Source organism: Poecilia mexicana, unplaced genomic scaffold (genome assembly GCF_051168715.1).
Source record: "Poecilia mexicana isolate PSO_F unplaced genomic scaffold, ASM5116871v1 scaffold_12, whole genome shotgun sequence".
NCBI lineage: Eukaryota > Metazoa > Chordata > Actinopteri > Cyprinodontiformes > Poeciliidae > Poecilia > Poecilia mexicana.
In genome coordinates, this window is record NW_028263381.1 from 24801229 (window position 1) to 24824944 (window position 23716).

A 23716-nucleotide genomic window follows, 5' to 3' on the forward strand; every position below is an offset into this window, starting at 1 on the left:
AGTGGACTGATAGTAGAAGTGCAGGTTGAATCAGTGAATGTAAATGTTGCTCCATGTCTCCATCTAGTGGACTGATAGTAGAAGTGCAGCAGCTGATGCAGCTTCCTCTGCCTCTCTGCTGTCTGACTGCATTCACCTGACACTGATATGAAGCAGAGAAGAAGAGCCAATCAGAGGAGGAGCAGCTGATCTTTTTCCAGCACTAATGATGTAAAGGATGATCAGAGTTGATGTGCAGATGAATGATGTGTGTTTCCTCTGCAGGTGAAGCTAGAAAGTGTGTGTGAGCTGATGTGAATTCAGCAGCATGGATCAGTGTGAGGACAGAGAGGAGGGAGTCCCTCCCTCTAAAACCACTCTGTGTGGGGAAGATGAGAGCCAGAGCAAAGGTCAGAGGTGAGGTCACCATCTCTAACTGTCCACAGCCCTTTTCACACAGCGTTCACTATATCAGGCCAAAACAGACGTGGTGATGAAGCTGCTGCTGCTCCTCTTTGCTGCTTCATCCAGACTGAACAGATTCAGTTTTAATCATCATGTTTCTGTCAGGATCCATCAGAGACTCAGACCAGAACCAGAACCAGGACCCAGCTGTGTGTCCTTTAAGAGCGACTGGTCAAAGGGTGAACCCATTCTTTTTAAGTCTCCTGGATCTCCACCATCAGAGAGGTGAGCTGTTTCTATCTGCTGTAACTGATGGGTTTTTCTGTCATTGTGGTCATGTGACAATACCAAGTTCTGTTGGGTTCTGTTGCCATGACAACATTAGACTGAATTTGAGGTTATTTTCTTTTCATATGTAGTACATCAATGACATTAGTAACATGTTCCTTATGATGAGGAACGTTTTACCATTGACTTCACTGGACTTCAATGACTTGAATGAAGTCCATTGAAGTTGGACTTCATTGGAGAAATAGATCACAAAAATTAGTGAAAGATCTTCAGTGAATAAAACAAGTATGTTTAGATCCAGTCAGTACCTAGAGCTTTAACACATCCATCTATTTAACAGATTGAGATCTATTCATTCATGTAGTGATACTGCTCCCTACTGGCCAGTTATGGAGACCATAATTACTGCTGAGGAATTTCAGGAAACAAAATATTTAACCAGAATTAATATCTTTTCTGCAACAACCTCTAATTTATAATACATAAGGAACAAAGAAAATCCTCAATCAGGAAACATAATTTTTATTCTGTTTTGGATCAACTTAAATTCTCCAAATAAAACAGATTTAAACAGTTCAGTCACATCAAAAATAATCTTCACATAAAGTTTTAATCATCATATTTCTGTCAGCATCCATCAGAGACTCAGACCAGAACCAGAACCAGAACCCAGCTGTGTGTCCTTTAAGAGCGACAGGTCAAAGGATGACTTCATTGACTTTAAATCTCCTGGATCTCCACCATCAGAGAGGTGAGCTGTTTCTAACTGCTGTAACTGTTTATATCTGTCATTGTGGCCAAGAGACGATACCAAGTGTTACTGCCCCCTACTGGAAAGTTATTGAGACCACAATTATTACTGATGAATTACAGGAACCAAAATATTTAACCCAAATCAACAGATTTTTCTGCTCTATTCTCTAAATTAAAAATGAGAAAACAAAAAAAAATCCACAATCAGGATACATTTACATAAAATATTATCCTAACATGACATTTGAACCACAAACATTTCACTGCATTTTATTCTGTTTTGCATCATCTTAAATTCTCCAAATGAAACAGACACATTTATTATATTCAATATTCATATTAACAGAGACACAAAGGCAGAAGTGATTTAATCTTTAGGTTGATATTTGGATCATTCTCTAAATCTGACCACACACAGATTGAAGCTGAAAGTAAAACGTTTCTATGAATTTCATGATTCTAGTTTCCTCTGAGGTTCAAACATCATCCAACATGGCAGACTATCAACCATTTCTGCAGTTAATATAAATAATATCTAATGTGAATCTTATTTAGCAGTGGCCTGCATTATCTCTTAACTGACCATCTGGTTCTGAATGGAGCTCCATCAGATCCTCCTTGGATGGTCAGAGTGGAAACGACTCCTGGTTCTTCTCCATGTCAGAGCTCAACACTAAGATCATCAAACTTCTCTCAGTCATTTAAACCAACATGTTTGTCTGAGAATCAGATCTTTCTGCTCTTTAAACAAGGCTGGAATTTATTCAGGAGGATCAATGATCAGGAACATGTTGGAGGATTGGACCGGTTCTGATGGGAATCATTTAGAACAACAAATTGATTCTGTGATTATGTCTCTCAGCTCTTTTAATTTACAATGAGCCACGTGAAAAATCTTGACTTTTTCTATCAGGATCCATCAGAGACTCAAACCAGAACCAGAACCAGAACCCAGCTGTGTGTCCTTTAAGAGCGACTGGTCAAAGGGTGAACCCATTAACTTTAAATCTCCTGGACCTCCATCATCAGAGAGGTGAGCTGTTTCTAACTGCTGTAACCATAGAAACTGAACCAGTAAGTAAAGAAGCAATAAGATTTTCTGTAATGTTTGAATTCTAGAACGGTTGTATATGATCCTTTGTCTGTGAAATGTTTGTTACTGTTTGGGTGTGTCCTTGTAGTGGCCATCTTGGAACCCTGCTAAGGACGAGGCCCACCTCAAACCCAGATCTTTTATAGATGGAACCGTGATGGATGGAGTTTCATTGGCTGGGGGTAAATTGAGAACGTGAAGATAACCAGTATATAGGTGGACTGCTGGCTGTAGCAGAGACTGTCTGATGGGAAAGCTGCCATTTTGAAATGTGCTATGATGTTGGAGGCATAGTAAACCATCTTTGATTATTGTACAGACAGGTTTGCTGATTTTTTCCCCTCCCACACCTCAGTGTAACACAGTAGTTTCACATGTTCCCAGTTATATTTACAGAGTTTTGATCCATTATCTAAACCAGCTGCTCTGTTCTAATGAAAACACCTTCATATCTTCATCTCTGGGTGATGATGATGATGTTCTGCTGCTTCCTGGCTCCATGTCAGACTAACAGTGGGACACATTTCCACCAGCCACTGGGAAATACCTGGTAAACCAGTCTGGTCCATCAGGACCTGGTTCCTGTGTGCATTGTGAGATCAGTTCAGCAGGAAGGAAAGCTTCATGATGTGGTTGGTGAGATCTGCTGGAACTCAACCAGACTGAGCTGATGTGGACCATCAGAGGTTCTGCTGGTTCTTAGTGGATCAGCAGGAACATTAAATCTTTACTTGGATCATCTGGTTCACTGCTCACATCCAGATATCACTTCATGGACCTTTACCTTCTGATTGTCTCTGTGTGGACAGATATAATGTGAGCTCACTGGCTTCCAGGATCTACAGGATCCATTTTAAATCCTCTAGAACATCCAGGAGAGGATCCCACATGGACACACCCACATATCTCAGAGCTCCTCCATGTCCACATCACCTCAGATCCAGTCATCAGAACCTGATGGATGTCCCACACTGTCCTGAAGACCTGTGTGGACAGAGCCTTCACTTCCACTGTCCCCAAGCTCTGGGACTCTGTCTCCACCAGCATCAGATCTGCTGACAGTGTGGACAGTTTGAAGTCCAAGTTCAGCACCAACTTTTTAAAATGTCTACTGGTGATTCTGGTGTTACTGGTCTTCATCCTTGTAGTTCATCTTCCTCTTTCTAACTTCTTTGTATTGTGTTCATGTGATGCTCTGTTTTCTGCTTTAATGTGACACTCTTAGTTATTTTATTAGTAAATATTGCTGGATGAATATTTCCTGCCTTCCTGATTGTTCCTGGTTCCTCCACAGAGTGGACCAGCAGAGCTCAGAGGTTCCCAGTGGTCTGTCTGCCCAGCAGCATCAAACACAGCTGGACTCCATATTTATGGTCTGTACATGAACAACAACTACTTTTCCATGGTTCTGTTCACAGTCGTCTCCATGCTGCACTTTGTAGACCAGAGGACAGTCAGTCTGTCCAACATCCATCTGGTGTTTGGCTCCATGATTTCAGTCTGATGTTTCCTTCATCTATTATTCTGTTCCAGCTGCTGGAGGAAAACATTGTCACTTTTGTGAAGAACGAGCTGAAGAAGATCCAGAAGGTTCTGAGTCCAGATTACCCACAATGCCCAGAGAGTCAGAGAGAGGATGATGAGGTGTTGAGAGGTGATGATGAAGAGCAGAGGAGATGCAGCAGAGAGGCAGTGATGAAGATCACACTGAACTTCCTGAGGAGGATGAAGCAGGAGGAGCTGGCTGACCGTCTGCAGAGCAGTAAGAGGATTTCTACAAAGATTTGACCTGATGGATAAATGACACATTTACTGATGTCTGAAGAAATGGAATCACATTTATTTAAATCATCTTCAGAAGGTATTTTTGTTTAATCTCTTTTACTTTTGTGTTATTTTAGAACGTCTTGCTGCACTTTGTCAACATCAACTTAAATCTGGTCTGAAGAAGAAGTTCCAGTCTGTGTTTGAGGGGATTGCTAAAGCAGGAAGTCCAACTCTTCTGAACCAGATCTACACAGAGCTCTACATCACAGAGGGAGGGACTGGAGAGGTCAATGATGAACATGAGGTCAGACAGATTGAAACAGCATCCAGGAAACCACACAGACCAGAAACAACAATCAGACAAGAAGACATCTTTAAAGTCCCACCTGGAAGAGATCAACCAATCAGAACAGTGATGACAAAGGGAGTGGCTGGCATTGGGAAAACAGTCTTAACACAGAAGTTCACTCTGGACTGGGCTGAAGACAAAGCCCACCAGAACATCCACTTCATATTTCCATTCACCTTCAGAGAGCTGAATGTGCTGAGAGAGAAAAAGTTCAGCTTGGTGGAACTTGTTCATCACTTCTTTACTGAAACCAAAGAAATCTGCAGCTTTGAACACTTCCAGGTTCTGTTCATCTTTGATGGCTTGGATGAGAGTCGACTTCCTCTGGACTTCCACAACAAGAAGATCCTGACTGATGTTACAGAGTCCAGCTCAGTGGATGTTCTGCTGACCAACCTCATCAGGGGGAACCTGCTTCCCTCTGCTCTGCTCTGGATAACCACACGACCTGCAGCAGCCAATCAGATCCCTCCTCAGTGTGTTGGCATGGTGACAGAGGTCAGAGGGTTCAATGACCCCCAGAAGGAGGAGTACTTCAGGAAGAGATTCAGAGATGAGCAGCAGGCCAGCAGGATCATCTCCCACATGAAGACGTCACGAACCCTCCACATCATGTGCCACATCCCAGTCTTCTGCTGGATCACTGCTACAGTTCTGGAGGATCTGTTGGAGACCAGAGAGGGAGGAGAGCTGCCCAGAACCCTGACTGACATGTACATCCACTTCCTGGTGGTTCAGACCAAAGTGAAGAAGGTCAAGTATGATGGAGGAGCTGAAACAGATCCACACTGGAGTCAAAAAAGCAAGAAGATGATCAAATCTCTAGGAAAACTGGCTTTTGATCAGCTGCAGAAAGGAAACCTGATCTTCTATGGATCAGACCTGACAGAGTGTGGCATCGATATCAGAGCAGCCTCAGTGTACTCAGGAGTGTTCACACAGATCTTTAGAGAGGAGAGAGGGCTGTGCCAGGACAAGGTGTTCTGCTTCGTCCATCTGAGTGTTCAGGAGTTTCTGGCTGCTCTTCATGTTCATCTGACCTTCATCAACTCTGGAGTCAACCAGATGGAAGAAACACAAACATCTAAAATGTTTTCATTATTTAATAACAATAAACCTAAACTAAAGTCTGTCCATCAGAGAGCTGTTGACCAGGCCTTACAGAGTCCAAATGGACACCTGGACTTGTTCCTCCGTTTCCTCCTGGGACTTTCACTGCAGACCAATCAGAGACTCCTACAAGGTCTGCTGACACAGACAGGAAGTAGCTCACAGACCAATCAGGAAACAGTTCAGTACATCAAGGAGAAGATCAGTGAGAATGTGTCTGCAGAGAAAAGCATCAATCTGTTCCACTGTCTGATTGAACTGAATGATCGTTCTCTAGTGGAGGAGATCCAACAGTCTCTGAGTTCAGGAAGTCTCTCCACAGATAAACTGTCTCCTGCTCAGTGGTCAGCTCTGGTCTTCATCTTAGTGTCATCAGGAAAAGATCTGGATGTGTTTGACCTGAAGAAATACTCTGCTTCAGAGGAGGCTCTTCTGAGGCTGCTGCCAGTGGTTAAAGCCTCCAACAAAGCTCTGTAAGGACACACATTGGTACTGTATGTTTTTTATTGAAATCTATTAAAGATCAAGTAAATATTGAGTCATGTTGTAATATTCAGCTTGATTTAAAGTAGAGCTAACAATTTCATCACGAGCATTCTGTCTCATGTATCAGATAAAATATTGTACTCAGTTTGCATCAACATCTGTAAAGGCATTCCTCCCACTGTATGGATCTGATTGTCTGAAACTCTCTCTCTGGTGGCAGCGCTGCGACACACACACCCTTTTTTAATTGCACATCACAGTCACACCTAAAACAATGCATGATGCTGCCAAAAATCAGCTTTCATAGTGGAATATTTTACATGACTCTGAAACTGTCCTCAAAACACATATATTTACCTTTTACCTAATTTGTTTAAAGTAAAACACACATAGTGGTTATGATACAATGTTTTGTTAGTTTATTATTGGTGCATTGTTTTCTAAATGTCGGTTCCTAGCTGGTGATGAGTAGAGGAGACACTGGCTCTCATCTGTGACTATTCATGATGTTACATGTTCAAGCAACAGAAATCCACTTCTCTCTGTTTAAACTGACAGTGGATTAAATCAGTTTATTATAGAATTTAATCGTCTTGGTAACACTATTTGAAGGGGGTGAATAAGACTGACATGACACTGTCATAAACATGACATAACACCTGTCATGAACATCAATAAGCCTTCATAAATATTCATGACTGTTGTCATAAAGTGTCATTCGGTAAATTATGACACTTTTAATACAAAGTTGACATTATTTAAAATGTCTTTGTTATGACAACTTGACATTAACCAAGAAATCATTACTGATATAAATTTGTTATAAAAGTATTACTGATTGCACTTTAAAAAATTAGGTAACGTTATGTTATTAAAGGTAAAGTTTAAACAGTAATGATTTCCTGGTTAATGTCAAGTTGTCATAACAAAGACAATTTGAATAATGTCAACTTTGTATTAAAAGTGTCATAATTTACCAAATGATGCTTTATGACAACAGTCATAAATATTCATGAAGGCTTATTCATGGTCATGACAGATGTTATGTCATGTTTATGACAGTGTCATGACAGTTTTATTCACCCCCCTTCAAATAAACTGGAGGAACAAATAAAGAATGAACACATTCACAATAAAGGTATAAAATTGTGAAAAATATGACATTTTCTTCACTAAGTCTAAGAATATTGTTGAATGAAAAGAAAAAAGTAATTGTTCATGAATTTCCAGATTTTCCTCCTTGTCTCCTCAGACTGAGTGACTGTAACCTCTCAGAGAGAAGCTGTGAAGCTCTGTCCTCAGTTCTCAGCTCCCAGTCCTCCAGTCTCAGAGAACTGGACCTGAGTAACAACAACCTGCAGGATTCAGGAGTGAAGCTTCTCTCTGCTGGACTGAAGAGTCCAAACTGCAACCTGGAAACTCTCAGGTACAATGTCCTCAATGCTGGGGAATCCAGATTTCTGTCCTTTACCTGCTGTCAGAGATTATTTAATTAGTATTTCAGAAATAAATTTAGTTCTATTTCATCCCTACTTATTGCCAGAGGCGGTGCTTAAAGCACTGAATGATCACTTTTGCGCATGCACAAGTCGAGAATCTTATACCAACATGGTCACGTGTGACCCCCGGTGACACCGGTAAGTCTATATTGTCATGTGACAATGACAGCTCAGTCCCTTTTCATCTTCTCACATGCAGATTTAATAGGTGGTAAGAATTTGATTATTGCTTGTCGCTGGTAGCCTCAAGACTACGGTCGGAGCTGCGAGGATTTTCTTGTCAAATCCCAAGTAAATAAAAATAAAAATTATAGCAAAATCTAGACTTATTTCATGTGACTGAGGTCAAGCTGTTGTGTTCACAGCCAAACAGACTTTAAAAAGAAACTGGAAGAAGAGTTAAAAGGAAATAAACAATAGAAAACAAAACTAAGAAAGAAGTGGCAACAATTTATCCATTAGTTAAATGTTGTATCAATGTAAGTTCTACATTGATACAACTTTGTTCTTCGATTGGTAAGTTGTTTTTCTCTATTTAATTGACGGAAGCGGCAGCGCGTTTGCTTCCCACGTCGATGTTCCTGTTGCTGGTGGTACGGTGTTAGCCAACTCCAACCAGCTTGTTCCTTAGCCGCGGCTTGTACTGTGGCTGGCAGCCACGTTCAGATTGCCTTTAGTTGATTGTATTGCAGCCGTTTTTTGGCATTGCTTTTTCTTTATATTGTGCCACCATGTTGGCTTGTCTTATTAGCGTAGCCGCTTTGGCTTGCTTTTTGTTTTACGTTTTGGAGCCCTTTCGGCTTGCCTACATTTGTTTAATCACAGCTGTTTTTTTTCAGGTTTTGCTCTTTTGTTGTGCAGCTGTGTTCGGCTCGCCTATATTTAGCTTAATTGCAGCCGTTTTGTGGCTTGCTTTTTGCTAACATTGTGCAGCCATATTCGGCTTGCCTCATTAAATATTGCAACTGTGCTACGGTAGTCGTAGTGTTCCTTGTAGCTTTTTTCTCTGCTCGGGAACACCTGGTGGCATTTTCTGCTCGTCTGGGTTCCTTGGTCCATTCGCTCATCGACTAAGTGTCGAATGCGATTTCAGCTCAACCTGACCTTGTCTTGTGAGCATAAGATGCTGGACGTGCCAGGTTGCAGAGTCTGTTTGACCCCTCTCCAGTTGGAGGATGGGCATGATCTGTGTCCCTCTTGTTTGGGGCCAGATCACCTAAAGGAGGCCTTGACTGATGTGGCCTGCCCTAATTGTTCTGTTCTGCCCTTGTCCTTGCGTACTGCTCGCTTGGCTGACTTTCAAGGTGCCAGCCAGCCTGTGAAGCGTATGGCTCCTGAGGCTATGGAGCCTCCACATAAGAGGACCAAGAAGAGCTCCAGGGATTTGGAGGGCCTACCTGGGCAGGTGGCCCATCTTACTTCTGAGTTGGAGCAGATGAAAGCACTGCTCGAGAAATGTGGCATTGCAGCTCTGGACCCATTTGCGTTCCGAGAGACAAGACATTGCCCCCTTTGGTTCTCCCTGGCAAACAGTGCCAGTTCCCTGGGTCTGGATGCACTGGCCGAGTGCTGCTCTATGCTTTTCCGCCACTTCTGATGATAGGCCCAACAATTCTGAGAGTCCTTCAGGAGGGACATCAGGTCCTTCTAGTGGCCCCCTTGTGGCCAGGGAGAACCTGGTTTCCACTGCTGCACAGGCTCTGTTGCAGCTCTCCAATGCCTCTTCCCTACAGGAAGGACCTTCTGTCAGAGCTGGGGGATCGGATCCTGCATCCCAATCCCAGTTGCCTCCAGCTCTGGGTTTGGCCACTACGAGGCCCGGCATTTCCTTCTCAGAGTATGACAGAGTATGACAGAGACGTAGGGGATACAACACCAGGGCCCCTTCCATGTGACTGGTGTAAACTCATAAGTGGAAGGTTTTTTAGCAGTTGGTGTCATGCTAGACATGAGGATCCTGTACACTGTTCTATTTCAGTTATTTTAACCTTCCTTCAAGCACTGCTTTCTCAAGGTCGGTCTCCGTTCACTCTGAAAGTTTATGCGGTTGCCATCTCTTGTTGGCATGTAGTGGTGAATACAATAGGCCATAACAAAGACGTTTCTTTGTTTCTGAGCGGTGCCTGACGCTTGGACCCTCCCATACACCATGTCGTACCTGTGTGGAAACTCTCTCTCATCCTCACTTCGCTGCGATCTCCCCCATTTGAGCCCTTGGCAGAGGTTAGCCTTGAGCATTTGTAAAAAAAACAAACAAACAGACAAAAAAACTGCTCTTCTCCTTGCCATGGCTTCGGCGAAGCAGGTGGGTGAACTACATGCATTGTCTGTTCACGAGTCCTGTTGCCTTTGGAACCCAGCTGGTTCTGGCGTTACTCTTTGGCCTGACGTGGCATTTCTTCCTAAGGTGGCCTCATCTGCGAGCCACTCTGTGCCCCTCCAGCTTGCTCGCTTTGATGCAGATGGGCCTGATGAGCCTCTCTGCCCTGTTCGGGCACTGGAAGCATATGTCAGACTCACAGCTTCTCTGTGGCAGTCTGATAATCTGTTTGTTTGCTATGCGGGGCCCCAGAAGGGGCAGGCCCTTTCCAGACAGTGTCTTGTACGTTGGATTGTGGATGTGGTGAAACAAGCATACTTTCTACAGGCCCACCAACCTCCTGCTGGTGTGCGGTCCCATTCCACCAGGAGCATTAGTGCATCATGGGTCGCTATGACTGGGTCACTCTGGAGGCCATATGTGCAGCAGCCTCCTGGTCATCTCCAAAAACCTTGATTAGGTTTTATAGGGTTAGCCTGGCTGCCTTTCACCCACTGGAGGGGTTCATTATCGTCCCAGTGAGGTGGGCATGTTTTGGGATTGTTTTTCTGCATGTGATTCCTCAGGACTCTTTCCAAGAAGACAGTTGTTGACTGGACATTTGATCGATTAATAACAGATTTTCCTCCCTGTCTCCTCAGACTGAGTGACTGTAACCTCTCAGAGAGAAGCTGTGAAGCTCTGTCCTCAGTTCTCAGCTCCCAGTCCTCCAGTCTCAGAGAACTGGACCTGAGTAACAACAACCTGCAGGATTCAGGAGTGAAGCTTCTCTCTGCCGGACTGAAGAGTCCAAACTGCAACCTGGAAACTCTCAGGTAAAATGTTCTCATTCCTGGTGAAACCAGATTTCTGTCCATTATCTGCTGTCAAGAGATTATGTAATTATTATTTCAGTAACAGATTATAATATTAACAGATATCTTACTGTGACATGGCAAACCATGCTAAGTCTCAACACATAAACATGACTAGTTGAATTTACTATAGGCTGAAAGAGCCAAGAAGAGAAATAATTAGAAAAGCAGTGGTCAGGCTTCCACTGATGGTGAAACTCTGAACACTTGATGGATTGCTGTGTCCTAGGTGCACAAAGGAGCATTATTGCTTATCCTTCCTCCAAATAGCTGTTAGAATTTCTCATCCATCCTACAAATGACAAATGTTGATTTTTATTACATACAAAATGAAACAGTTTTATTATCATTTCATGTTAATAGCAAGTTGAGTGTTTTCTTCTTATGAGGATAAAATGCATTATTTAAGTATTCTTTGTTTTATTTAGCACAGTTTATCTTGAAGGCCTGCCACCTTAGAAAGAGGATGCTTTTTGTTTAAAGATGTCATGATCCGTGTTTCTGTGTGTTTATTTTTGAGTTGTTTCTGTGCTTATTGTTATCCTTTTCCCTGTGAGTCTCTGTCTCTGCGTCTTCCCCGTTGATTGTTCCCCGTTGATTGTCTCCCAGGTGTGTCTCTTTCCCTTGATTACCCCGTGTGTATTTATGTCCACCGGTTGTCTCTGTCTCTTGTCGGGTCCTTGTCTGAGGTCTAACGTCGTGTGTATGTCACTCCTTGTTTGACGCTCCAGTAGAACTTCTAAGTCCTGGATAGCATCAGCTCTAGTTTCCAGTTTTTAGTGTATCAGTGCTACCGGTAATTAGCTGCGTGCTAACTTCTCCGCCGTGCCGCCTGTATTGGACTGTTGAGCTTCCGTCATTAAACATCACTTTATTCATCATAACCTGGGTCTCAGCGTCTCTCCTCACCACCTCAAACCACCACGCTATGAAAAAATAATATTTATGTCTGTCTATTTGTATATGTTCTATGGTGTCTTATAAGCTTATGTGGGCTTGGCTCCTGTAAAATCATATATGACACATGTGAAAATACAGACTACTACCACTCATGAAAATGTCCAGTTCAGACCTTGGGCTCTACCTCAATGTTCTCATCTTCTCATCATGTGATGAATTGTGTGTCTGCAGCTTATCAGGCTGTTTGGTCTCAGAGGAAGGCTGTGCTTCTCTGGCCTCAGCTCTGACCTTTAACCCCTCCCATCTGAAAGAGTTGGACCTGAGCTACAATCATCCAGGAGACTCAGGAGTGAAGCTGCTGTCGGCTGGACTGAAGGATCCAGACTGGAGACTGGAAGCTCTCAGGTATGGAGGAACCTGCTGCAGGAGCAGAGAAGGTCTGCAGTCAAATCAGACTGAATGGGAAACATTTAGTATGAAGATAAATATATATTTTGATAATTCATATTTAGTTTAGAGCCATGACATTTATAAATGAATTAATAACATGATAAAAATATGACTTGACATTCTGAATCTCTTTCTATCTCATGACAGGCTACATTACTCAAAGTACTGCTGTCAATTTTTTCTTTGTAACTTTGCAAACTGCAGCCCATTTAAACTGTATTAATCTTTCATATGTTGCTGAATGAACCTGGGAAACCAACCAGTCTACTGAAACCACAAGGACATGATAGTCAGAGCAGCAGGGGGCCAAATATAATGCATAACATTTCTCCTGCTGAGCCAACGTACCTCGGTGAAATAGAGCAGATCTTCATATTCTGACACCATTTCCTCTAAAAAAGTATGGAACCTCCTGTGCTTCAAGCCCCTGGATCTGATGTGGTTGATGCATTTCACTACAGCAGACATCACATTGTCACACTTCAGGCATTTGCTGCAAAGGGCCTGCTGATGAATAATGCAGTACAGAGCAGTGGCCTCTTCTACACCCTCCTCCTCTCTGAACAAGTGCCACCAGTCCATTTTTCCTCCCCGTCATATATATGGTGCTCTGTCGGTTGTTATTCCAACAAACCTATCCCATGGCAAACCAGCATTCTCAATGGGATCACACAGCTGGAAAAATATTTCATGAGCAGTGGTCTGCCCATGCATTGGAATTACTCTGAGCAACTCCTTTGTCACTTCAAAATTGCAATCAACACCACGGACATAAATTGTGAGCTGAGCAGTGTCCGTTATGTCTGCACTCTCATCAAGAGCAACTGAATATACATGAAAACATCTGGCTTTCTCACACAGTTGATGATAAATGTCACTTGACAGGTCAGAAATGCGCTCTACTACTGCGTTGGCAGAAAGGCTGATGTTGCCGAACTGACTTTTCTCTTCTGGACAAACTATACTTGCAGCCTGTAATATGGATTTTTTACAAACTCTCCCTCTGTGAATGCTTTTCCTGCATTAGCAATCATCTCACTAACCTTATAGTTACATTCGACTGATGAAGTATTCTCTTTGGTTGCTTTCTTGAAAAAATATTGTTGCCTCACTAGACATGTTTTAAGCCTGGTGTAACTCTTCTGATTGTGTTGTTGGTCACCTAGCACAACAAAAGATGAAAAACTCCTCACAATGTGATTGACTGCAGCCAAGTGGTCCAACAGGCTCCACCAGCGCTCCTCAGAATTCTTTATTTCTTTTTTTTTTTTTTTTTTTTTTTTTTTTAAGATGTGATCGTATAGTTTAAACAACACTTACAACGGTTAACAAATATTAAAAAAAAAACATTCTTATTCAATGAATCAATCAAAAATAACATCAACAGCAATAAACAGTAAAATAACAGACAACTGCTACATCAATTAACAGTCAAAACACTCAAACATTTTTATATATAACAACAAATTCACAGCCTGAACCCACCTAGCACAACAAAAGATGAAAAACTCCTCACAATGTGATTGACCGCAGCCAAGTGGTCCAACAGGCTGAAAAATAAAAGACACAGTTAGCGCCGTGACTGAGTGGTCAGCCATGAACACCAACCGGCGCAGCTCCCACTCATAGGGTCACATTTCTCCAGCCCAACCACAAGAAAACTTTACAAATTATATTTATAGATGTTAAATATTCTTACAGTACCTTGTTAATAGTTGAACTAGAAAAATATGACCCTAAGTAAAAAAAGAAGTGAAGAGCTGCCTCTCTCGCACCTACCTCCACCAGCGCTCCTCAGAATTCTGGTGGAGGAAGCCGCGAGAGTGCCTGACGGACCCGTTGCATGCAGTCACTCATCACACCACTAGGTGGCTCCAAACAAAATCAAAAATACATACAACCATCACTATAATCATTTCGATCAAAACTCACACAGACACACGAGCTCTTCTCTCTGTTACACTCACCCCTGCTGAATTTTGACCAAAATGATTAAAGTGTATAATTATCACCATAATGGAAAATAAATGAATAAATAAATCACATGAATTGGCTGTCATGAATATACAAGGTCCAACTGAAGTAGTATCCTTTACAAAGGATGAAGTGGCAAGAAAATGGCGCCTTATTTCCTTGCCAGCTCCTGGAAGCAGGATGCAGCCTACATTCCACATAATCCATGCCCAAAACTAAAAGAGGTCAGTCCATAACCCTGGAACTGTACCAACAATGGTAATATACACTACAAAAACAAAACAAAACTCAGGACAAGGAAAAGTCAGATTAGAAAATAACCTATTACTATAAATGTCTTTGCTGGAACATTTGAAACACTGAGTTAGAAACCCTGTCAAAAAGCTGACTGGCCTCATCATTAGCAGCCATGTTGGTCATCACCTGGATCAGTCTATTGACAGGCTTGACTATTCTACCAACACGGGTTCTAACTGTGTAAGTAGTGTCAGGCTCAGTGTCAGTAACAGACTGAGCAACTAGTGAAGTGTGTGGACAAAAACTCTGTGTGTCAACTGAAGCATCTGAGGAATTATTGTCACAGTCCATCTCACTAGGGACCAATGGAGATCCCCCGTCTGCCTGTGCTGTAGAGACAACGTCTCCAACAAAGTTATTCACGGGGTAACATCATGGGGCTTATCAGATAGGGAGCTGACCCATTCTTGTGTTCTGATTTTTGAATCATTTTCCTGTATGACTGATCCCAGGGCATCTGAAATAGTGTTAATGTCAGAGCTTTCAGGTGTGACGGCAGCAGAGTCGACAGGCTCACCGGATGTATCAACAGGCAAGAAGTTCACTAGCATCAAGAGGTTAGGATGCACAACTCGAACTTGACCGGTGGTGGGGTGTTTTATTTGGTATGTGTGAGTTGTAGGGTTCATGCCCACAACGGTGTACACTGTAGACTCCCAGCGGTCAGCAGTTTTGCGTTTGCCTCTTTCACGCTTGTTTGATACTAAAATACGGTCGCCGACCCCAATAGATTTCCCTTTAGTATGGCGATTGTAGAGACCAGCCTGTCGATCTTGTTCCTTGTTAGCATGATTTTGAGCTTCTTCTTGAAGATCTTTAGTCAGGGACAGTACATACTTGTCCACAAATTTCAGGATCTTGGAGGATGTTCTTGAAAAGCACATCAATAGGGAGGCGTGGCACTCTCCCATACATCAGATAAAAAGGGGCATAGCCTGTGGTTTCATGGACTGTGCAGTTGTACATGAAGGTCAATGTCTGAAGTTGTTTTGACCAATTCTGTTTTGCATCTGGTGCAAGTGCTCTTATCATGTTTCCCAGGGTTCTGTTGAAACGTTCCACGCTGCCATTACCCATTGGATGGTAGGGGGTCGTATGGGATTTTCTCACACCAGGAACTTTCAACAGTTCGCTTATGAGCTGACTTTCAAAGGATGGACCTTGGTCAGAATGGATTTTCTCAGGGAAACCATAGATGCAAAAGTACTTGTCCCAAAGCTGCCTTGCCACTTGTTTTGCAGATTGGTCACGGCAAGGAAAGGCCTGAGCGAGCCGTGTAAAATGGTCAGTTACAACCAGTACATCAATGGATCTGTTAGAATCCTCCGTGGTCCAAAAGTCTATACACACAATCTCCAGTGGTGCAGATGTTTTTATACTCTCAAGAGGTGCTCGACCATCTGGATCAGGGGACTTTGCGACGACACATCTGGGACACTGACGAACATACTCTTTGATATCACGGTCAATATGGGGCCAGAAGAACCTCTGATGAGCAATAGCCAAACTTCTGAACTGCCCTTGATGACCAGCGTTGTCGTGAATCCCTTTGAGAACGTCAGACTTGAGGGAATCGGGGACCACGAACTGGTAGCGTCTCTTACGGGAAACTTGGTCTTTAGATAGTCTATAGAGGATGTCATTGGACACAACAAACTTCTCCCAGTGTTTGAGGTACTTAATGACCATTGTTTGTTCATTCGATCTTTCTCTTCTTGACGGACGATGGCCACGGTCAACATAATGTAACACTCTTGATAACACAGGATCGTTATGCTGTTTTTCTCTCAATACATTTTCTGCAAACATAGGTTGATCATCTTGAGATGGGAGGATCAGTTGGGGCAGATGTTCAAGGGTGTCAACAGCTCGTACTCTAACAGCAGACTCCCATGCACTCTGTGTCTCAAGAAGAGCATGAACATCCTCTTTTGTGAAGGACTGAAATTTTGTGCTGTCAGGTGAGTGCAACATGTTGGAGTCCTGGTCTTTGACATTTGACTGTCTGAAAGCCTCCTGTACTGAACCAGGTGAAACAGGGAGGGCCTCATTAAGTAGCTGGCTGTATGGGCTCTGCAACAGTCTCCTTCCCACAGCAGATTTGACGAAGGGATGGCGACTTAAGGCATCTGCCACCACATTTTTAGAGCCAGGAATATATTTAATATCAAAGACGTAAGAAGCCAGCTTTGCCACCCATCGCTGTTCACAGGTGTCCAGATGTGGCTTTGTGAGAATGTGGGTGAGTGGGTTGTTGTCTGTCCACACTGTAAATACATGCCCTTTTAGCCAGTGGCTAAATTTGTCGCACACCGACCATTTCAGCGCTAAAAACTCGAGACGGTGGGCTGGATATTTCTTTTGAGCACGTGTGAGAGACTTGCTAGCACATGCTATTGGACGAGCCACACTTTCACCCTCCTGAACTTGTGAGAGGACTGCACCCAAACCATCTAGCGATGCATCAGTAGACAGGACAAATGGGCGGTTAAAGTCTGGGTGGGCCAGAATTACGGAGTTAACCAAAGCTGCTTTAAGCTCCATGAATGCAGAGACATGCTCGTCTGTCCAATCAGCTGGAGTCAATTTGCGCAACTGGAGTTTTCGCTTGGTGAGTATCTTTGGTTTGCGTTTCTGTTTTGCACCAGCCAGTAGGTCAAACAGTGGTCTGGCAATTGCAGAATAGTTTGGAATGAAATGTTGGTAGTAGTTGACCATGCCGAGAAATGATCGAATGCGGGAATGAGATGGAGTGATACCATCTGGCTCCATGAGATCTGTAGTGAGCATGTTTGCTGATGGACTCTACTTTAGAAGGATCTGTAGAAACACCAGACTTGTCAATTATGTGACCAAGAAACTTCACAGATCTTCTCAGCAACCAGCATTTCTTTGGAGCCAGTTTGAGGTTATGGTAACGGAGATGACCAAACACCATCTCCAACCTCTCGAGAGCTACTTCCTCAGATGGTCCAAACACCAGCAAATCATCGAGGTAACATAGCAGGCTGAGAAAGTTCTGGTCACCGAATATTGAGGTCATCATCCTCATAAAACTGGCTGGGCTGTTGCACAGGCCTTGGGGAAGTCTGTTGTATTCATACAACCCCATGGGTGTCGTAAAGGCGGAGTATTTACGGTCATCTTCATGGAGTGGCATGTTGTAAAAGCCAGACGTGAGGTCCATTGTGCTGAAGAACATGTTTCCTCCCAAGGCAGCCAAGCAGTCAGCCTTATATGGTAGGGGATGAGCATCCTTCAGGGTCCGTCTGTTGAGCCATCTGAAGTCTGTGCAAATCCGTAAGTCACCGTTATTTTTCCAAACGAGAACAAGAGGTGAGGCAAATTCACTTGTCGATTTTCGTATAATTTCTTTCTCCTCCATCTCATTCAGGACTTGACGGAGCTTCTGATACTCAGCAGGAGGCACGCGGCGGATATAGGGCAGCCAAAACGGTCTTTCATCAGTGAGCCGGATCCTGTGTATAAATTCTTTTGCTTCTCCACAGTCTAAGTGGTGGCGAGAGAAGACATCCTCATAACTGATCACCAGATCTGCCAGCTTTCTCTGCCAATCATCTGACACATCACAAGACTGTAGGTCCAGATCCCCTAGACCAGCACTTCTCAGTTTTTCCTGTATATTGTCATTGTTTTCTATTGCATAATCAACATTAGTGTGTTTGACAGAGGTGGTTTGATATGAGCATGTTACATCTTGTATATCTAGGTCCTCCATAGCAAGGCAGGTGTATATATCAGCCAGTCTAGCGTTCTTGCGTATGGTGACAGGACCACTGGAAGCATTTAAAATCTTGAGAGGGACTAACCCGTCTCCCCAGAGCGGTATTACAGCTCTCGCCACCAAAATGCCACGGGGAGCGGAATGTGACGATGTAGGCTCAGACATCACAGTCAAACCAGGTGACAACTTTGTGCCCTTGGGAAGTTTGCCCCATACAAGATACTCAGTGCCAGCTTCCAGTGTAACAGCTGTGTTACATCTCACCGTGCCAACTTTGTCTGGGACATTCTCTCCAGACCAACGGTCCAGGCCAGCAAGAAGGGAGAGGAACTCCTCGAGTTCTGGGAGACCTTTGCGAGGTGTGGAAACTGCTGCCCAGTTAGAGGAGTCTTTCTTTAATAGATGTAACAGTCGCCTGATGACATTGGAGCCCAGAAGCAGATCAGTCTGTTGGTTTTTTCACAACAAAGGTGGGGACTGACAACTGGCATCCATAGATCTCCATGTTTAGATCTACTATTGAAGTCGGTCTTACTCTGGAACCACCACATCCTACAAATACAATGTCAGTGGCCTCCTGGTGAGAGATTACAACACCGGCGTTAATCAGTGACTGTAGGGCTACGTCGCTCAATGAGCATGCCATTGAACCACTATCTAGCATGGCACCAAGAATTAATTTCTCATTAACTTTGACATTTGTGTAGAATAAACTGTCACTTTTCTTGACTTTTTGTGTGTCTTGTATAATTATATTTTCAGACTCATTTAGTCTTTGAATATTTTGATACAGTTCAGCAGCATCAAATATGTGGGAGGAATCACTTTGACCCATGCGGCCTCCCTCCGGGCATAGGTCGCTTAGTTTCCCTGCACATTGTCTGTTGGGACAGCTCTGTTTGGGCAAGACCGCCTTGTGTGGTCAGGACTGAAACATGTGAAACAAAGGCGGTCTGAACGGCAGTGAGCTTCTGTCATGTGCTTGTCATCATTGCATATGCGACAGTTTATAACAGGTCTGGATCGACCCCATGTGCGCTTGTGACGAGCAGATGATACCTGGCCACCAACCTGAACTTTATCAAGGACCTGCCTGAGCATAGACATCATCTCTCCAAGCATGGCTCCTTCTTGTGGGAGACTGAGCTGCTGACTTTGTGGGACTGGAGCAAAAGGTTGACACTGCACTTGTGAGAACTGGCAGTGCTGCTTTGCAGGTTGCAGGACAGGGAGGTAAGACTGTGGAGAAGGGGAATCTAATGTAGCGGCCAGCTGCTGGTTCTGTACCATCACAGGGGAACATGAATTTGGTGGCGCCTCAGAGGCAGGTTGTACATTGTAAGAGCACAAAACATTATTTGATCTGTGTGCACCACCAGGGACTTGGGATTCAATGTGTGTGTCATAGCAGAACAGTGGGGTTGCAGATGGTTTGTGGATTGGTATTTTGATCCTGGACACACACTCTCTCTGGTGCTCATCTAGCCTCTCCTGGATGTCTTTTGAGGTCCATTCATGTATTTGCTTGTACTTAAATACTGAAGCCAGTTCTGAATCAGGGCAGTGTTTTACAAACATTTTAGCAATTTCACTGCTCCTATTATCAGTTTGTTTTCCTTGACGCTTTAAACCTTCTTCAGCCATATCTGCAGCTTTGTTGAGCCGAATCCAATAGTCAAACGCATCCTCTTTTTGAAATGGCAGTGTGGAGTAGAAGTCTTGCAGCGGCAGGCAGGAGGATGTGTGACTGAAGTATTGTATCAGCATGTTATAAATCACATCTGGGGAGCATGTAGCATTTAAACCAGGGTTACTTTTAAGACCAATCTTAACCACATCTCTGGCTCTGCCCATTAGCCTCCCCATAATCTCCTCTGCTTGAGTGGAACTATCATAGTTCTGCCTTCTAAGGTAACCTCTCATCATTTCAACCCACTCAGTAACAGTATATTTGTCAGTGTTTTCACCTCTAAAAATTGGAGGTGCTGTTTCTGATGTTACGATGATGTTGCATTTTTGACTATCAAAGACAGAAGTGTCTTCAATATGGGCACCATCTTGTTTCAAACAGGAGGCATTTTGGGTTTCTTTTTCCCTAGCAACACCAGAAGAACAAAGTTTATTTGCAATGGACTCTCCAATCTGTGAACCTAACTGATAAATCATGTCACTTAACCTGTTGGTCTCAGGTTGTCATTCACAATGACAGGGGTCTCAAACTCCAGTCCTCAAGGGCCGCTGTCCTGCAGTGTTTAGATGTGCCACAGGTAAAAAACAGTGGAATGAAATGGCTTAATTACCTCCTCCCTGTGTAGATCGGTTCTCCTGAGCCTTGCTAATGACCTAATTATTCTTTTCAGGTGTGGTGCAGCAGAGGCGCATCTAAAAGTTGCAGGACAGAGGCCCTTGAGGACTGGAGTTTGACACCCCTGTCACGAGAGGACCCAAATTTGGGTCCTCTTGTGACAGACAGGTTAATAAGTGTAAGTCATGGCCAGTAGATGTAGAGTGGCTCGGGCCCCCAAACGACATCTGCCCTATAGGTGTCTCAGCTGGATAGAAAGCTAATCCCTGAGGCCTATTACTTGCAGGTAACATGGGTGAGGCACAAAAGTCTGACCCAACTGCCACACCTGACTGAAAAGTGAGACCCATTACACCTCTGCCTCTCCCAAAGGAGGGTTGACTGTTCACATTTTTAACATTTGGTTGGAATTTCTCTGCCATTTCAAAATGGAAGACTGAAAATAAAACAGGCTCAAATAAAAAAAATCAGTCACTTATTGGCAATGAAGCCAATATTCTGCCTTCAGTCCTTTAACCTTGTGGCTCAGGTGTCTTGACACGTCTTGGAGAGGTAACCAAGAGTAGTACCCAAGAGGCAACCCGGGCGAACAGCATCAAGCTGATCAGGAATCACAGAGTCAAGGCACCAGTGTAACTCTTTTGATTGTGTTGTTGGTCACCTAGCACAACAAAAGATGAAAAACTCCTCACAATGTGATTGACTGCAGCCAAGTGGTCCGACAGGCTCCACCAGCGCTCCTCAGAATTCTTTATTTCTTTTTTTTTTTTTTAAGATGTGATCGTATATTTTAAACAACACTTACAACGGTTAACAAACTTTCAAAACCAAAACAAAACATTCTTATTCAATGAATCAATCAAAAATAACACCAACAGCAATAAACAGTAAAATAACAGACAACTGCTACATCAATTAACAGTCAAAACACTCAAACATTTTTATATATAACAACAAATTCACTGTCTGAACCCACCTAGCACAACAAAAGATGAAAAACTCCTCACAATGTGATTGACCGCAGCCAAGTGGTCCAACAGGCTGAAAAACAAAAGACACAGTTAGCGCCGTGACTGAGTGGTCTGGAGTGAAAGGATCATAAGCATCATCATCACAGCTCAGGTGTCCAAACTGTTCCTGTCTCAGTGGAGGACAATGTGTGTCTGAGAGACATGTAATGTCCATGTTTGCTGCTGAAAGAGACTGATGGTCTGACCCCCCTCCTCCTTTCAGGGTGGAGCCTGCTGGAGGCCCATTCTTGACACCAGGTCCGTGGAGACTGACAAGGTGTAAGTGTGTTTTTCATCTGATTCATGACAACAAAGCAGTTCACATTCAACCATCTTCAAACTGTCACATCACTCATTCAGGTTCATCATCAAAGATCAATAAATGATCAATAATTGCAGCTGGATTGTGTTTGTTCTCTCCATCAGATTCCTGTCAACTCACCATCGACACAAATACAATGAACAGAGAGCTCAAACTGTCTGAAGACAACAGGAAGGTGACATGTGAGGAGCTTCAGTCATATCCTGATCATCCAGACAGATTTGATGACTGGAATCAGCTGCTGTGTAGAACTGGTCTGACTGGTCGCTGTTACTGGGAGGTTGAGTGGAGAGGAGATGTTAGTATATCAGTGAGCTTCAGAAAAATTGAGAGGAAAGGAAACACCACAAACTGTAGGTTTGGATATAATGATCATTCCTGGAGTCTGAGCTGCTCTCATGATGATGGTTTCTCTGTCTGGCATGATAACAGACGAACTCGTCTCTCCTCCTCCTCCTCCTCCTCCGTCTCTAACAGAGTATCAGTGTATGTGGACTGTCCTGCTGGCATTCTGTCCTTCTACAGAGTCTCCTCTGACTCACTGATCCTCCTCCACACCTTCAACACCACATTCACTGAACCTCTGATTCCTGGATTTGGATTCGGGAGGTCTGGTTCCTCAGTGTTTCTGTGCTGAGTTAAGTCTAAAGCGTCGGAAGATTTTCCTCCTGTTAGAAAAACTCTGTCACTGCTCTCACTCTACAAAACTGTTTTATTCAGAAGCATATCTTTTATGGGTCCAAACTGTTTCATGGTGAAACTCTTCTACACGATTAGGCCTGTTGCAATAAACAACAAATCAGTTACTCGCAAGATAAATTGAAGTTATCGACCTTATTTTAATTGATTGGCTTTATCGTTTCTTCCTGACCTTTTTTCTTCCTGTTGATGACTGGATGAAAAAAGGCTCAACTCCGGTGCTTAGTGTAATGCCCAGCCCACTCTGCACAATTTAGAATTGTTGGCCCATTTTCAACACCTGAGAGACCACAGACTAACCGACAAAGAAATCTTAGGTATAACAGTTTGATCAGGTTCGATCATGCCGTGTGGTGTCCAGCCACACGGCAAGAGCGACACACCACACAAGAACCGATTTCTCTCACCAACATTCAGATTTCAAACAAAAGATTAAAGCCCAATATGTCACACATGAATTTAGAGTAAACAAACACGTCTGATGACATAGAAGCAATAGAGACAGTTTGTAAGCTTATTTTAATCGATAAAATATGTAACAAAAAGGACAGGCGTTGGATAAAAGAGTGGCTTTATTTGCTGCACTATTATATGGAGGTGAGTTATTCTGTTTTTTCATCTTTACCATTTGTGTTTTTAAGCTTCATCAGTTAATTAGTATTTACCGTTTTAATATTTAAAATTACATTGAGAACAATGGACAGAAAAAAATGGCTACAAGTCCAGTTAACTAATTTTTAAACCAGGCATTAATCAATGCTTTACTACAATCTTCTTGTGATGCATGTGGCTAGTGTCAGCATAAAGTTCTGACTGAATAAATATTATTATAACCTATTTTTGTCACGTTAACTATGAACAGCTGAAAACCAACCGAGTTTATCAACTGCGGTACAATTTCACAACAACTCCTGTCATTTATGTGGATATTCTTTGCACAAAGTGTTGAATAAACATTAATGTTTCCAAATATCATTTCCGATATCTGCTGGCGTGTTTTCCACTCAGAAAGCACTGAAGGGAATCTGTGCTTTCTGATTGGCTACTGGTCATATTCTCCAGTCTGCAATCTCGCTCCCAGTCCTGATTGAGATTGGCCACAAAGTTC

The 23716-nt window shown here is 43.2% G+C and overlaps 1 protein-coding gene across 1 annotated transcript; it reads left to right on the forward strand.

The window, feature by feature from the left end:
* Nucleotides 1-23045, forward strand: LOC148156255 (uncharacterized). Its single transcript, XM_088011377.1, has 12 exons — nucleotides 1-396; nucleotides 2342-2461; nucleotides 3816-3894; nucleotides 4055-4283; nucleotides 4423-6220; nucleotides 7486-7659; nucleotides 9336-9569; nucleotides 10140-10241; nucleotides 10619-10867; nucleotides 12038-12211; nucleotides 21811-21866; nucleotides 22014-23045. Exons 1-12 carry the CDS (start codon nucleotides 308-310, stop codon nucleotides 22544-22546), a joined length of 3837 nt encoding a protein of 1278 aa, XP_087867503.1. The 5' UTR covers nucleotides 1-307; the 3' UTR covers nucleotides 22547-23045.
* The last annotated feature ends 671 nt before the right edge of the window (nucleotides 23046-23716 follow it).